This window comes from Lethenteron reissneri, chromosome 5, assembly GCF_015708825.2.
Source record: "Lethenteron reissneri isolate LAM-NWPU_2019-01 chromosome 5, ASM1570882v1, whole genome shotgun sequence".
NCBI lineage: Eukaryota > Metazoa > Chordata > Hyperoartia > Petromyzontiformes > Petromyzontidae > Lethenteron > Lethenteron reissneri.
This window is the reverse complement of record NC_083783.1, coordinates 4114057-4131781: the sequence shown is the minus strand read 5'-3', so window position 1 is coordinate 4131781 and position 17725 is coordinate 4114057. Positions and strand designations below refer to the sequence as shown.

The 17725-nt window shown below is 55.5% G+C and overlaps 1 protein-coding gene across 1 annotated transcript; it reads right to left on the bottom strand.

Moving 5' to 3' along the window:
- Positions 1–96: 96 nt before the first annotated feature.
- Positions 97–15538, bottom strand: LOC133351572 (opsin-5-like). Its single transcript, XM_061566882.1, has 5 exons — positions 15406–15538; positions 9314–9433; positions 5311–5481; positions 3473–3819; positions 97–2181 (listed from the first exon to the last, which is right to left on the bottom strand). The coding sequence occupies exons 1-5, from the start codon at positions 15536–15538 to the stop codon at positions 1930–1932; spliced, it is 1023 nt and encodes a 340-aa protein (XP_061422866.1). The 3' UTR covers positions 97–1929.
- Between the last annotated feature and the right edge of the window lie 2187 nt (positions 15539–17725).

Genomic DNA, 17725 nt, shown 5'->3' with positions numbered 1-17725 from the left:
CAGAGGGCAGCAGAGGCGGGCAACAGAGGGCAGTAGCATGCAGCAGAGGCGGGCAACAGAGGGCAGTAGCATGCAGCAGAGGGCAATAGCGGGCAGCAGAGGGCAGCAGAAGCGGGCAGAAGAGAGCCGTAGCATGCAGCAGAGGCGGGCAACAGAGGGCAGTAGCTGGCAGCAGAGGCTGGCAGCAGGGGGCAGTAGCAGGCAGCAGAGGCGGCAGAGGGCAGCAAAGGGCGTTAGCGGGCAGCAGAGGCTGGCAGCAGAGGGCAGTAGCAGGAAGCAGAGGGCAGCAGAGGGCAGGAGCAGGAAGCAGAGGGCAGTAGCAGTCAGCAGAGGCGGCAGAGGGCAGCGCATCAACACGCATTGCAGCACCGCGCTTCTTTGCTCCCAGATTTTTTGAATTCTCCAAAAGTATTTCATGATGAGCTGCACAAAAATCTAGCAACCGTTGTTATTAAGCTGATCTGGCCCATGTCTTCCAATCACTCCAGACCTGGGTGCTAGCATCATAACCAACTCGGGCATTGAAGTCACCCAACAAGATGACTCTGTCCCAAGGGGCCACTTTAGCCAGCACCTGTGACGAGAGGTCATAGAAGGCATCTGACTCATCGGCCTTGCCTGCATCCCTCTACGGATTTTCGTCTTCGGTGGGGGCATAAGTAACCACGACCACCACTCCTCGCCTCCGGTTGATGGGAAGGCGAGCCCAAAGTAGCCTGGGACTTACAGCTTCCCACACCTCACCGCCACGCTCCCACGCCCCCTTCATTCGTTTATTCAGAAGAAGAGCCACTCCCTGTTGTTTGGCAGTCTCCTGCCCCGAGTAGAGGACTGTCCACGCCTCGTGGTGGCAGGAGCCAGAGCCGGTCCACCGGACCTCCTGAATACCACAGAGATCCAGGCGGTTCCGGTCCAGCTCCTGACAGAGGAGTGGCAGCCTCTACTCCGCAGTGAGCGTTTGAACATTCCACGTAGCCATCCGAAGTGGCTTTTTGTTGTTTCTGGAGGAGCCCCGAGGGTGAGGATTCAGTCTCCTGGCTCTGCCAAATGGGGTTTGGCCAGGAGACGTCATAGACGCCTGTCCCCCCGGGTCCTCCGGCACAAGCTTAATAAGTTTTTTACATCGTAGTTTAGTGGTAGTTAATTAACTACGATGTCTGGCAGACGAACCCGGTGACACGATCTACCTTTGCCCCCACATAAGTAACCCTGGGGGGAGGGGTCGGTGATTTCACTCACCTATTAATAAACTTAGTTTCATTTTACCAGGTAAGGTCCACTGAGCTATACAGCGACCTGACCACAAGTGATAGCCCAACGAAGCGGCTCATCATCATCATCACGTAGAAATGTGATAGCAGCCAAATACTCTAAACGCGTGACGTTGATTTTAAATGTGCAGGGAAAACCTGGAGGACCCGGATAAAAATCCACGCGACCATGGGGGAGAGAGAGAGAGACACGCAAACTCCAAATATACAACAGCAAGCGTCAGGGTCGGGATCGAGCCCACGCCCTCCTGTATACCAGGCGAGGTAGTCAACATCTCCTAGCCACCGTGATGATGATGAGGGAGACACGCAAACTCCAAATATACAGCAGGCGTCGTCAGGGTCGGGATCGAACTCACGACTTCCTGCACACCAGGCGATGTAGTTAACATCTCCTAGCCACCAAGTTAAACACGTGTTTAACGTGGTGGCTACGAGATGTTTAACACGTGTTTGACACAAATCGTTAAGCGGCCAGCAACGAACGGCACCGTCACGGTTACCACGGTTTCAGGATGCACCGCGTTTGTGGAATCGAGCAAGATCGTCACGGTCAGAGCTTGGGAGAAAAAGACGCTGGCAGGGAATTCCAAGGTGGAGCTACCTGGATCTCCTTGAGCTACTTGGGTCCCCTTGATCTACCCGGGGCGCCCTGGAGCTACCTGGGCCTCCTGAGCGTGCTCCGAGCCTTGCGGCAGCGGCAGCAGCAGCAGCAGTGCGCCCCACTCCCGCGCCGTGAGAGCAGCTGGTAGATGAGCGGGTTGTACATCGCGGCCGACTTGGCGAACATCGTGGGCACCAAGGACACCGCGACGGGGACCGAGTCGGGGGCGCCGAACGCCGACCAGACGCTCACCACGGCGTACGGAATCCAGGCGAGCAGGAAGCCAGCGCAGATCATCATCGCCACCTGCAACCACGTGGGCACACGGTGGGGAACGAGGGTGGAGGGGACGGGGGTTCGAGGGGATGGGGGTAGAGGTTGGGGTTGGGTAGAGGTTGGGGTAGAGGTTGGAATAGGGGTTTGGGTAGAGGTTGGGGTGGAAATTTGGGTTGGGGTCGAGGTTGGAGTAGAGGTTAGGGTAGAGATTTGGGTTGGGGTAGAGGTTGGGGTTGGGTAAGGGGTTGGGTAAGGGGTTGGGGTAGGGGTTGAGGTAGAGATTGGAGTAGAGGTTGGGGTAGAGATTTGGGTTGGGGTAGGGGTTGGGGTAGGGGTAGAGAGTGACAGTTGAAGTTGGGGTTGCGTAGAGAGTTCAAGAAGCTGTGGTGCTTTCCATCATCATCACAAATAAACATCACCACTATCACCACCCTCCCACCATCCCACTCATCATCACCACTACCTCCTCCCCCCTCCATTATCATCACCCCCACCATTCACTCACCAACACCACCACCCTTCATCATGATCATCAGCAGCACCACCACACATCCACCACCACCATCACCCATCATGATCACCACTACCACTTTCCCCATTATCACCCCCACCATTCACTCACCAACACCACCACCAACCACCCATCATCAGCACCACCACCCTCCCCCTCCATCATCATCATCACCACTCACCAACACCACCACCGGTACCCCTCCCTATCATCACCCCCACCATTCACTCGCCACCACCACCCATCATGAACACCACTACCACCTTCCCCTTCCATCATCATCACCACCACCACTCACCAACACCACCACCAACTACTCATCATCAGCACCACCACGCTCCCCCTCCATCATCATCATCACCACCACCGCCACTCACCAACACCACCACCAACACCCCTCCCTATCATCACCCCCACCATCCACTCACCACCACCACCCCTCCATCATCATCATCACCACCACCGCCACCACCGACACCCCACCCTATCATCACCCCCACCATCCACTCGCCACCACCACCCATCATCAGCACCACCACGCTCCCCCTCCATCATCATCACCATCACCACCGCCACTCACCAACACCACCACCGACACCCCTGCCTATCATCACCCCCACCATCCACTCGCCACCACCACGACCACCCATCCATCATCAGCACCACCACGCTCCCCCATCATCATCATCACCACCGCCACCATCGACACCCCTGCCTATCATCACCCCCACCATCCACTCACCACCACCACCAATCAGCACCACAACCCTCCACCACCACCGTCACCACCACCACCGCCACCACCACCACCTTGGTGATGCGCAGCTCGAGAGCCACTCCTCCTCCTCCTCCGCCGCGCGCGCGCCGCTCGAAGTGGGCGAGGTCGCGCGCGCTGCGACGCACGGCGCCCACGATGCGCGCGTACGCGAAGAGGATGGCGGCGGCGGGCAGCAGCAGGCAGAAGAAGAGCATGCAGAGCACGAACGAGCGGCCCGCCGCCGATGACTGCGCCAGCCACCAGTCGAGGGTGCACGACGTCCCGAAGGGCTCCGGCGCGTAGCTGCCCCAGCCCAGCAGCGGCATCGTGGCCCAGAAGGAGGCGTACGACCACACGGCCGCCACGCAGAGGAACGCGTGGCGGCGTCGCACCCACGTGCCTGGGGGGGGGGGGGCGGGTGGGGTGGGGGGTCACAGTGGACAGGTGAGAGGTGGGGGTGGCAGGTGGGGGGTGTCAGGTGGGGGGTGAGAGGTGGGGGGTGAGAGGTGGGGGGTGAGAGGTGGGGGGTGGCAGGTGGGGGGTGGCAGGTGGGGGGTGGCAGGTGGGGGGCGGTGAGAGGTGGGGGGTGGCAGGTGGGGGGTATCAGGTGGGGGGTGACAGTGGGGGGTGAGAGGGTGGGGGGTGAGAGGTGGGGGTGAGAGGTGGGGGGTGAGAGGTGGGGGGTGACAGTGGGGGGTGAGAGGTGGGGGGTGAGAGGTGGGGGGTGAGAGGTGGGGGGTGAGAGGTGGGGGGTGAGAGGTGGGGGGTGAGAGGTGGGGGGTGAGAGGTGGGGAGTGTCAGGTGGGGGGTGAGAGGTGGGGGGTGAGAGGTGGGGGGTGAGAGGTGGGGAGTGTCAGGTGGGGGGTGAGAGGTGGGGGGTGAGAGGTGGGGGGTGAGAGGTGGGGGGTGAGAGGTGGGGAGTGTCAGGTGGGGGGTGAGAGGTGGGGGGTGAGAGGTGGGGGGTGAGAGGTGGGGAGTGTCAGGTGGGGGGTGAGAGGTGGGGGGTGAGAGGTGGGGGTTGAGAGGTGGGGGGTGAGAGGTGGGGAGTGTCAGGTGGGGGGTGAGAGGTGGGGGGTGAGAGGTGGGGAGTGTCAGGTGGGGGGTGAGAGGTGGGGAGTGTCAGGTGGGGGGTGACAGGTGGGGGGTGTCAGGTGGGGGGTGTCAGGTGGGGGTGAGAGGTGGGGGTGTCAGGTGGGGGGTGAGAGGTGGGGGGTGAGAGGTGGGGGGTGACAGGTGGGGGGTGTCAGGTGGGGGGTGACAGGTGGGGGTGAGAGGTGGGGGGTGAGAGATGGGGGGTGTCAGGTGGGGGGTGAGAGGTGGGGGGTGAGAGGTGGGGGCTGTCAGGTGGGGGGTGACAGGTGGGGGGTGACAGGTGGGGGACAGGTGGGGGGCGAGAGGTGGGGGGTGAGAGGTGGGGGGTGAGAGGTGGGGGGTGTCAGGTGGGGGGTGACAGGTGAAAGGTGGGGGGTGACAGGTGAGAGGTGGCAGGTGAGAGGTGAGAGGTGAAAGGTGAGAGGTGACAGGTGAGAGGTGAAAGGTGAGAAGTGAAAGGTGAGAGGTGAAAGGTGAGAGGTGAAAGGTTAGAGGTGACAGGTGAAGCGGTGTCACGGTGGACGGGTGAGAGGTGACAGGTGGGGGGTGACAGTGGGGGGTGAGATGTGGGGGGTGAGAGGTGGGGGGTGAGAGGTGGGGGGTGACAGGTGGGGGGTGAGAGGTGGGGGTGTCAAGTGAGAGGTGATAGGTGACAGGTGAAAGATGAAAGGTGACAGGTGAAAGGTGAGAGGTGAAAGGTGAGAGGTGACAGGTGAAGCTGTGTCATGGTGGACGGGTGAGAGGTGACATGAGCGGTGGAATTGAAGGGCGGCTCTGACGGTGTCGGTGTGGCTCGTACTGTAGGCGATGTGGCAGATCTTGAGGTAGCGCTCGAAGCTGACCGTGGTGAGGGTGCCGAGGCTACCGCAGCCGAAGAAGAACCCCGTGAAGCCGTACCAGCGGCAGCCGGCACCGCCGAAGAGCCACTGGTGGGCGAAGCTGGACGCCGCCGAGAACGGCTTCCCCACCACTTCAAGGGGGTGGTGGGGTATGGGGGCACACACACGGATACTTACACACACACACACTTACACACACACGGACACTTACACACACACACGGATACTTACACACACACACGGATACTTACACACACACACGAATACTCACACACACGGACACTTACACACACACACGGAAATTTACACACACACACGGATACTGACATACACACACACGGAAACTTACACACACACACATACGGATACTTACACACACACACACGGATACTTACACACACACACGGATACTTACACACACACACACACGGATACTTACACACACACGCACACGGATACTTACACACACACACACGGATACTTACACACACACGCACACGGATACTTACACACACACACACGGATACTTACACACACACACACGGATACGTACACACACACACACGGATACTTACACACACACACGAATACGTACACACACAGATACTTACGCACACACACGGATACTTACACACACACACACTGATACTTACACACACACACACACGGATACTTACACACACACACACACGGATACTTACACACACACACACACAGATACTTACACAACACACACGGATACTTACACACACACACAGATACTTACACACACACACGGATACTTACACACACACACACGGATACTTACACACACACACACAGATACTTACACACACACACGGATACTTACACACACACACAGATACTTACACACACACACACACGGATACTTACACACACACACACGGATACTTACACACACACACACACGGATACTTACACACACACACGGATACTTACACACACACGGATACTTACACACACACGGATACTTACACACACACGGATACTTACACACACACACGGATACTTACACACACACGGATACTTACACACACACGGATACTTACACACACACACAGATACTTACACACACACACGGATACTTACACACACACACACGGATACTTACACACACACACAGATACTTACACACACACACACACACGGATACTTACACACACACACACGGATACTTACACCCACACGGATACTTACACACACACACACACGGATACTTACACACACACACACACATACGGATACTTACACACACACACACACGGATACTTACACCCACACGGATACTTACACACACACACACACGGATACTTACACACACACACACGGATACTTACACACACACACACGGATACTTACACACACACGGATACTTACGCACACGCACGGACACTTACACACACACGGATACTTACACACACACACACGGATACTTACACACACACGGACACTTAAACACACAAACACACGGATACTTACGCACACGCACGGACACTTACACACACACACACACGGATACTTACACACACACACACGGATACTTACACACACACACGGACACTTAAACACACAAACACACGGATACTTACGCACACGCACGGACACTTACACACACACGGATACTTACACACACACACACGGATACTTACACACACACACACACGGATACTTACACACACACACACACGGAAATTTACACACACACACGGACACTTACACACACACACGGACACTTACACACACACACACGGAAATTTACACACACACACGGACACTTACACACACACACACAAAGACAAAGACAAAGATCCCCCGTATAGCCTGAACAGACTGTAGGGGCAAGTGCTGTTAGCGAGCACCTATGAAGGCCGGAACGGTACACGAGGGGGTGGGTGGCCAGCACCACGCCCGACCGCCTTTGTCTCCCTAGTGGCGATGTTTACACACCGCACCAGGTACTCATTTAAGGCTGAGTCGACCTAGGGGAGGCCCAGGACCGGTTCAGATAATCGTCACTGGTGTTAGCCGTGAGCGGGAATCGAACCCGGGTCGCCAGGTTCATAGCGCAGCGCGCTAACCGCTACACTACCGCTCCCCACGTGGAACTACACACACAACAACAACAACCGCCATTCGCCACTAAGTGGCGGTGACGTCCCCACGACGCTTGTGCCAGGCCATGTGCATCTTGAGGCCACGTGAAGTGTCGAACGCCCGCTGGCAGGAGGTCACGGGGCAGACCCAGGTGCCACGGGTCGACTGACTGAGATGACCGAGATGACTGGCTGATGCACCACCTGTGCCCCCTTACTGTGCCAACTTGCTGTGCTTTAGCCACCCGGCGCTCCGCTCGTTGTTGTGACCGTCGCTCCTCCGCCCTCTGTTGTTGTTGGAGGGCGACTGCCTCCAACTGGCCAGTAGCGTCCTTCACCGGCTTCCTCCACAGAGGCCGATTTTGACACCGCTGGTACCAGTCATCGGCAAGTCCACTCAGCTCCACATCCTCCTGTACCACATTACTCCATCTCTTCTCTAGCCCGTGCCGCGCCAGTTTAGCCCCCTCGATCTGGCCGAACAAAAGCTGTTTAGGCATGCGGTGGCTGGGCATGCGGGCTACATGACACAGCCAGCGCAGCCTTGCCTGCCGAAAGGGACTTTGTCCACATCTTTCAAGGATTTGTGAGCTCACACAATCCAGCCTGGTTAAATCCAGGATGGGTCGTAGGTAGGCCAGCCTAAATGTTTCTAACCGGCAAAGATGTTCCATTAGGGGGTGCCACGTTTCGCAAGCGTAGAGAAGGGAGGGAAATGACCGTGGCTGAGAAGACCTAAAGCTTCGTGCGGAGCGACAGACCAGGTAGCTTCCACACAGCATTACGTAACCGATGAAAAGATAATGCCGGTCGGCTGATTCAGAGTGAGACCTCTGCTGTTAAACCGGAGCCGGTCATGAGCACACTGCCAAGGTATGGGAAACTCTCCACTCTCTCCACAACTGCCCTATCACCAATTGGGAGTTGTGGGGGTGGAATGTCCGATGGTACAAAATACCCAGGCAGGTGCTTAGTTTTGGTGGGGCTGATGGTAAGGCCCCACCTCTTAGTGGCACGCTCCAGTCTCAGCAGCAGCGTCTCCAACTCCTCTTCTGAATGAGCAGCTATTACCAAATCATCGGCATACATAACGTGGTTGAGCAATAGAGAGCCATCCTTTGACCGCACCCGGGCATCGATCAGCCTCCCATTATATCTGTACAAATGGAAATTCCTCCGGTACAGCTATTGAAGGCTTCACGAACTACGTGGTCAAAATAGATGTTAAATAATGTAGGACAAAGAAGACATCCCTGTCGCACCCCAAGGTGTACAGGGAATGGCTCTGACTCCCGGCCACGTAGTTTTTCCCGGGCCCGCTCACCATCATGAAGGTCGTGGTTTAGTGGTAATTCATTGAAGGTGGAGGGGTTACCAGCCTCTCGCAGCAGTCCAGAGCCCCCATTTGGCCGCTGTGGTGGTTACATACGTCATGAGTTGAGAAGGTCAATTCGAATTGGCTCTCTCCCCCCACCCACAGCACTCCCCACGACGGTATTGCCCGTTCGGCACCACGAGGAGGTAGGGGATTGTTTTGCCGGACGTAAACAACAACAACCGCCATTCGCCACTAAGTGGCGGTGACGTCACCACGACGCTTGTGCCAGGCCAAGTGCACCTTGAGGCTACCACGTGAAGTGTCGAACGCCCGCTGGCAGGAGGTCACGGGGCAGACCCAGCAGGTGCCACGGGTCGACTGACCGAGATGACCGAGATGACTGGCTGATGCACCACCTGTGCCCCCTACTGTACCAACTTGCTGTGCTTTAGCCACCCGTAAACACACACATATATACACACACATACACGGATACGTACACACACACACAGGATGATCCCCGAATCTCACCTGAGAGACAGAAGTCAGAGATGGCCAGGTTGACGGTGATGATCTCCGCCGGCTTGAGTTTGCGTTTGCGCATGAGGCATTGCGTGAGCACCAGCCCGTTACCCAGCAGAGACAGCACACCTACACACAGCACACACGGCACACGCAGTCAACATAGAGTACACACACCTACACACAGCACACACAGCACACGCAGTCAACACACAGCACACACACCTACACACACCTACACACAGCACACACGGCACACGCAGTCAACATAGAGTACACACACCTACACACACCTACACATAGCACACACAGCACACACAGTACACACATTGCACATAGAGCATACACACCTACACACAGAACACACAATACACACACCTACACACAGCACACACAGTACACACACCTACACACAGTACACATAGAGTACACAGTACACATAGAGCACACACACCTACACACAGCACACAGTACACATGTAGTACACACACCTACACACACCTACACACAGCACACGCAGTACACATATAGTACACAAACACACCTACACACAGCACACACATTACACATAGAGTACACACACCTACACACAGTACACATGAAGTACACACACCTACACACACCTACAAACAGCACACACAGCACACATGTAGTACAGGCACCTACACACACCTACATACAGCACACACAGCACACACACCTACACACACCTACACACACCTACAAACAGCACACACAGCACACATGTAGTACACGCATCTACACACACCTACACACAGCACACACAGTACACACAGCACACACAGCACACACACCTACACACAGCACACACAGCACACACAGTACACATGTAGTACACACACCTACACACACCTACACACATCACACACAGTACACACAGCACACACACCTACACACAGCTACACACAGCACACATGTAGTACACACACCTACACACACCTACACACAGCACACACATTACACATAGATTACATACACCTACACACAGTACACATGTAGTACACACACCTACAGACACCTACACACACCTACAAACAGCACACACAGTACACACAGCACACATTTAGTACACACACCTACACACAGCACACACACCTACACACAGTACACACAGCACACACAGCACACACACACCTACACACACCTACACACAGCACACACGGCACACGCAGTCAACATAGAGTACACACACCTACACACACCTACACATAGCACACACAGCACACACAGTACACACATTGCACATAGAGCATACACACCTACACACAGAACACACAATACACACACCTACACACAGCACACACAGTACACACACCTACACACAGTACACATAGAGTACACAGTACACATAGAGCACACACACCTACACACAGCACACAGTACACATGTAGTACACACACCTACACACACCTACACACAGCACACGCAGTACACATATAGTACACAAACACACCTACACACAGCACACACATTACACATAGAGTACACACACCTACACAGTACACATGTAGTACACACACCTACACACACCTACAAACAGCACACACAGCACACATGTAGTACACGCACCTACACACACCTACACACAGCACACACAGTACACACAGCACACACAGCACACACACCTACACACAGCACACACAGCACACACAGTACACATGTAGTACACACACCTACACACACCTACACACATCACACACAGTACACACAGCACACACACCTACACACAGCTACACACAGCACACATGTAGTACACACACCTACACACACCTACACACAGCACACACATTACACATAGATTACATACACCTACACACAGTACACATGTAGTACACACACCTACAGACACCTACACACACCTACAAACAGCACACACAGTACACACTGCACACATGTAGTACACACACCTACACACAGCACACACACCTACACACAGTACACACAGCACACACAGCACACACACCTACACACAGCACAACAAGCACACACGGCACACGCAGTCAACATAGAGTACACACACCTACACACACCTACACACACCTACACACAGCACACATAGAGTACACACAGTACACACAGCACACATAGAGTACACACAGTACACACAGCACACATGTAGTACACACACCTACACACACCTACACACAGCACACATAGAGTACACACAGTACACACAGCACACATGTAGTACACACACCTACACACAGCACACACAGCACACATAGAGTACACACAGTACACACAGCACACATAGAGTACACATAGTACACACAGCACACATGTAGTACACACACCTACACACAGCACACACAGCACACATAGAGTACACACAGTACACACAGCACACATGTAGTACACACACCTACACACAGCACACACAGCACACATAGAGTACACACAGTACACACAGCACACATAGAGTACACATAGTACACACAGCACACATGTAGTACACACACCTACACACAGCACACACAGCACACATAGAGTACACACAGTACACACAGCACACATGTAGTACACACACCTACACACACCTACACACAGCACACACAGTACACACATTACACACAGTACACATGTAGTACACACACCTACACACAGCACACATAGAGTACACACAGTACACACAGCACACACACCTACACACAGCACACACAGTACACACAGCACACACAGTACACACAGCACAACCACATGTTACACACGCGTAGTAATCGTGATAATGAATCTGCTCATGTTGCACCGTGCATCAAAACCACCTCCAGGCGCTTAACATCAATGACAATGGGGGGGGGGGGTGGGAGGGGTGGGGGGGATAAGATCCCAACCGAAGTGACTATGTGACGTAACTATGGGATGTAACTATGTGACGTAACTACGTGACGTAACTACGAGACGTAACTACGTGACGTAACTACGTGACGTAACTACGTGACGTAACTACGGGACGTAACTACGAGACGTAACTACGTGACGTAACTACGGGACGTAACTACGTGACGTAACTACGTGACGTAACTACGAGACGTAACTACGTGACGTAACTACGTGACGCAACTACGGGACGTAACTACGTGACGTAACTGCGTGACGTAACTACGGGACGTAACTACGAGACGTAACTACGTGACGTAACTACGTGATGTAACTAAGAGACATGACTGTGGGATGTATCTATGGGATGTAACTTTTGTTTTGTCTCTCTCTCAAATGTAGCAATCTTTGGAAGAACGTAATCAACCAGGTGGGGTGTTGACTGTTGTGTTGGCCCACTCTCTGTGTTGTATTGCATTATATTTCTAGGTTTACTACGTTTGTTTTCTCATTCAATTGTACCTGATGATGGTTGCTTGTGTTGCAATCAAAACGTCGTATTCTATTATTATTTAATTTATTTCTACGTGACTTTACCGAAAGAACCAAAGAATGATACTCTGGGTGAACCCGAGAGGGCACGTGACCAGGACAGGGTAGCGGGGGGGGGGGGGGCCCAAGGGGGGCGAGCGGGACACGTGACATGCAGCCGAGAACCTTCTGGTAGGATCCAGAAGGGGGCGTGGCGGTGGGCGGAGCCAGGCCACGCTCAGGCGCATATAAGGGGGGTCCCGAGAGCCGGTCCGTGCTGTTGTCTGGAGTCAACCAGCCGCAGAGGTCGCAAACGGGTTTTTATTCCTTACCCGTACCCGGCCGCACCAGGGTCGCAAATGGGTAGCCGTACCCGTACCCGGCCGGGTACGGGTACTCGTTCCCTACCCGTACCCTACCCGAAATGAGTGACAAACGGTTACTCACCAGTGACTCACGGCCTACCCGTACCCGTACCCGGCCGCACCAGGGTCACAAACGGGTACCCGTACCCGTACCGTACGGGTAGCCGGGTATCGGGTAGGGTACGGGTATCGGGTACCCGGTTGTGACCTCTGACCAGCCGTCCTTCGTCTCTTCGGTCTTCGATCTTCGGTCTTCGATCGTTACCCCGTTGTGGTCTTAGTTACACGTGGTGGTCATCACATTATTTGTTATCCCGTACGTTGATGCAGTTGCCCTGTCGGGGTGTGGCGATTAACGTGTTGACTCCAAGTTGAAGTGTGTGTCGCCGTGGAACCCACTACGTAACCATGTGCACACACGACATATACACAGCTGCACATGAACACACAACAGTGATACATACAGAGTACATACACACAGTACACACAGTACACGTTGATACATAGCACACATACACAATAGAAACACACACAAAGACTAAACTAAGATCCCCCATGTAGCCTTTAGCAGACTGTTGGGGAAAGTGCTGTTAGCGAGCACCTATTGAGGCAGGGGCGGTACACGAGGGGGTGGATGGTCAACACCACGCCCGGCCGCCTTTGTTTCCCCAGTGCGGATACTTTACACACCACACCAGGTACTCATTTGAGGCTGAGTAGACTTAGAGGAGACCATGGACTGGTTCAGATACAATCGCAACTGGTGTTGGCCGTGATCCTGCAGCAGGATTCCGTAGCATTGCATTGCGCTAACCACAGCGCCACCACTCCCCGGAGTAATGACACACGCGGAGCACAGGCGAGGCGGTAGGTGGGTAGTTGGGTAGGTGGGTAGTTGGGTAGGTGGGTAGGTAGGTTGTTGAGTAGGTGGGTAGTTGGGTAGGTGGGTAGGTGGGTAGTTGGGTAGGTGGGTAGTTGGGTAGGTGGGTAGGTGGGTAGTTGGGTAGGTGGGTAGTTGGGTAGGTGGGTAGGTAGGTTGTTGAGTAGGTGGGTAGTTGGGTAGGTGGGTAGGTGGGTAGTTGGGTAGGTGGGTAGGTGGGTGGGTGGGTAGGTGGGTTGTTGTGTAGGTGGGTAGGTGGGTTGTTGAGTAGGTGGGTAGTTGGGTAGGTGGGTAGGTGGGTAGTTGAGTAGGTGGGTAGTTTGGTAGGTGGGTAGTTGAGTAGGTGGGTAGTTTGGTAGGTGGGTAGTTGGGTAGGTGGGTAGTTGAGTAGTTGGGTAGGTGAGTTTGTGGGTAGATGGGTAGTTGGGTAGGTGGGTTTGTGCGTAGGTGGGTAGGTGGGTAGTTGAGTAGGTGGGTAGTTGAGTAGGTGGGTTTGTGGGTAGGTGGGTAGTTGAGTAGGTGGGTAGTTTGGTAGGTGGGTAGTTTGGTAGGTGGGTAGTTGGGTAGGTGGGTAGTTGGGTAGTTGGTTAGTTGAGTAGGTGGGTAGTTGGGTAGGTGGGTAGTTGGGTAGGTGGGTAGTTGGGTAGGTGGGTAGGTGGGTACGTGGGTAGGTGGGTAGGTGAGTAGGTGGGTAGTTGGGTAGGTGGGTAGGTGGGTAGGTGGGTAGGTGGGTAGTTGAGTAGTTGGGTAGGTGGGTAGTTGGGTAGGTGGGTAGTTGGGTAGGTGGGTAGTTAAGTAGGTGGGTAGGTGGGTAGTTGGGTAGTTGGGTAGGTGGGTAGTTGAGTAGGTGGGTAGTTGGGTAGGTGGGTTTGTGGGTAGGTGGATCGGTGAGTAGTTGGGTAGGTGGGTAGGTGGGTAGTTGGGTAGGTGGGTAGTTGGGTAGGTGGGTAGTTGGGTAGGTGGGTAGATGGGTAGGTGGGTAGTTGGGTAGGTGGGTAGGTGGGTAGGTGGGTTTGTGGGTAGGTGGGTAGGTGGGTAGTTGGGCAGTTGGGTAGGTGGGTAGTTGGGTAGGTGGGTAGGTGGGTAGGTGGGTTTGTGGGTAGGTGGGTTGTGGGTAGTTGGGTAGGTGGGTTTGTGGGTAGGTGGGTAGGTGGGTAGTTGGGTAGGTGGGTAGTTGAGTAGGTGGGTAGGTGGGTTTGTGGGTAGGTGGCTAGTTGGGTAGGTGGGTAGGTGGGTAGTTGGGTAGGTGGGTCGGTGGGTAGGTGGGTAAGTGGGTAGGTGGGTAGGTGGGTAGTTGGGTTTGTGGGTAGTTGGGTAGGTGGGTAGGTGGGTAGGTGGGTAGTTGAGTAGGTGGGTAGGTGGGTAGGTGGGTTTGTGGGTAGGTGGGTAGTTGAGTAGGTGGGTAGGTGGGTAGTTGAGTAGGTGGGTAGGTGGGTAGGTGGGTTTGTGGGTAGGTGGGTAGTTGAGTAGGTGGGTAGGTGGCTTACATATCGACGTGAGGTAGACGCCAGCCACCATGTCGGCCACTGGAGACAGCTTGGAGCGGAAGGGGTCCGGGCTCAGGGCGCCGTGCTGCGTTGAGACCGCAGGGTCGTAGTCGGGGTCCGACTGGTTCGCCATCGGGGGTACGGGGGGGGGGTCCTAGGAAACCCAGAAGACAACAACTCTGTTAGGCGTCTACCACCCTGCCCTCCCCCCCTCTCTATTTTTTTTTACGATCATTGAAAACAAGAAGATGCTCGGTGTAGACGACACTTTGCTTCGTTCATCATTTGGTAACTTTTTTTTACTTTGCTTTATGTAAACTCCCACCTCTCGCTCACTCTCTCACTCACTCTCTCGCTCACTCTCTCGCTCACTCTCTCGCTCACTCTCTCGCTCACTCTCTCGCTCACTCTCTCGCTCACTCTCTCGTTCACTCTCTCGCTCACTCTCTCGCTCACTCTCTCGCTCTCTCTCTCGCTAACTCTCTCGCTCACTCTCTCGGTCACTCTCTCGCTCACTCTCTCTCTCTCTCTCTCACCACCGTCGGGTGCGGCTGCGTTTCACCTGAGCTCCTGCCCCAACGTTGGTGTGGATGGGGGCCTGGGCTCAGGCCGCGAGAGAGTTTCATACCGCCGAATAACCAAAGGACGATACTTTCATCCCTCGTTTTCGGTTTTCATCTTTATTCCCCCCACTCCCTTATTTGGCTTTTCCCAGTTTTTTCTTTATTTTCCTTTTTTTTGGTCCGCCGAGCTCGTCGACCGAAAGTCACGGTCGTTCGACTCGCGGCGAGATTTCTTTTGTGCGGATTTTTTCCTTTTCCCCTTCCACACGCGCACGCGGGACGACGCACACGCGGCGCGACTTAACAAAGCAACGGCAACAACGACAACAACGACAACAACGACAACATTTACGAAAGCAGCACCGCCAGCGAACGCCCAACGACACAGCGCAAAGGTACTCTGCCACCACCATCATGGCGCAGCGCCAGCGCGCGGAAGAGGAGGACGCGAGGATGCTGAGCCTCACGCGGAGGAACGGCCTCGTGGCTTTCCCTCCACCTGAGGTGACAGCCGATGCTGTCGCCGGCGCGGTGGCCGCGTGCGTCGGCTCCGCCGGCGTCTTGGCCGTCCAGCGCCAAAACCGCGGCGTCACCGTGTTCGTGGCGGAGGAGGAGATGGTGGCGCGAGTCGTGGAGAAGGGGCTCACGGTGGGGGAGCTGTTTGTGCAGTGCGCCCCGCTCGCCTCGCCCGCGGTCCGCGTGCTGCTCTCCGGCACGCCGCCGTACCTCTCCAACGCCGAGCTGCGCGTCGACCTGCAGCGCTTCGGCACGGCCGTGTCGAGCATCACAACACTGCCCATGAGAACGAGCAACGCAGCACTCACCCATGTCAAGGCACTACAGCGCCAAGTTTTTATGGTCCTGAAGAATGGGGCCGAAGAACTTGACGTTACACTCAAATACACCATAAACAAAAGCACTTACACGGTGTATGCCTCTTCGGTTGGGCTCCGATGCTACGGGTGTGGCAAACCGGGCCACGCCCGTAGAAACTGCCCGAGCAAGGTGAGCGGGTTGGTCGCGCCACCTGCCGCGGCGATGCCGGGACAATGGGTCCGACCGGAGGAGCAGCAACAGCCGCAGCAACAACACCAAGGGCAGCAGCAGCAACAACAAAAGCAGCAGCAGCCGCAGCAGCAGCAACAAAAACAGCAGCAGCAGCCGCAGCAGCAGCAGCAGCAGCCGCAGCAACAGCAACAGGAGCAGCAGCAGCAGCAGCAACAAAAACAGCAGCAGCAGCCGCAGCAGCAGCAGCAGCAGCCGCAGCAACAGCAACAGGAGCAGCAGCAGCAGCCGCAGCAGCAGCAACAAAAACAGCAGCAGCAGCCGCAGCAGCAGCAACAAAACAGCAGCAGCAGCAGCAGCAGCCGCAGCCGCAGCAGCAGCAACAAAAACAGCAGCAGCAGCCGCAGCAGCAGCCGCAGCAGCAGCAGCAGCAGCAGCCGCAGCAACAGCAACAGGAGCAGCAGCAGCAGCAGCAGCCGCAGCAGCAGCAGCAGCCGCAGCAACAGCAACAGGAGCAGCAGCAGCAGCCGCAGCAGCAGCAGCAGCAGCCGCAGCAACAGCAACAGGAGCAGCAGCAGAAGCAGCAGCAGCCGCAGCGGCGGCAGCCGACGCAGCAGCAGCAACAGCAGCGGCAGCAGCAGCAACAGCAGCCGCAGCAGGACGAGTGCCAGGACCGGCGGGAGAGGCAGGTCACCAGCCACGACCCGCCGGGAGCGCAACCAGCCAACGACGCGCAGGCGCGGGGGGACGAC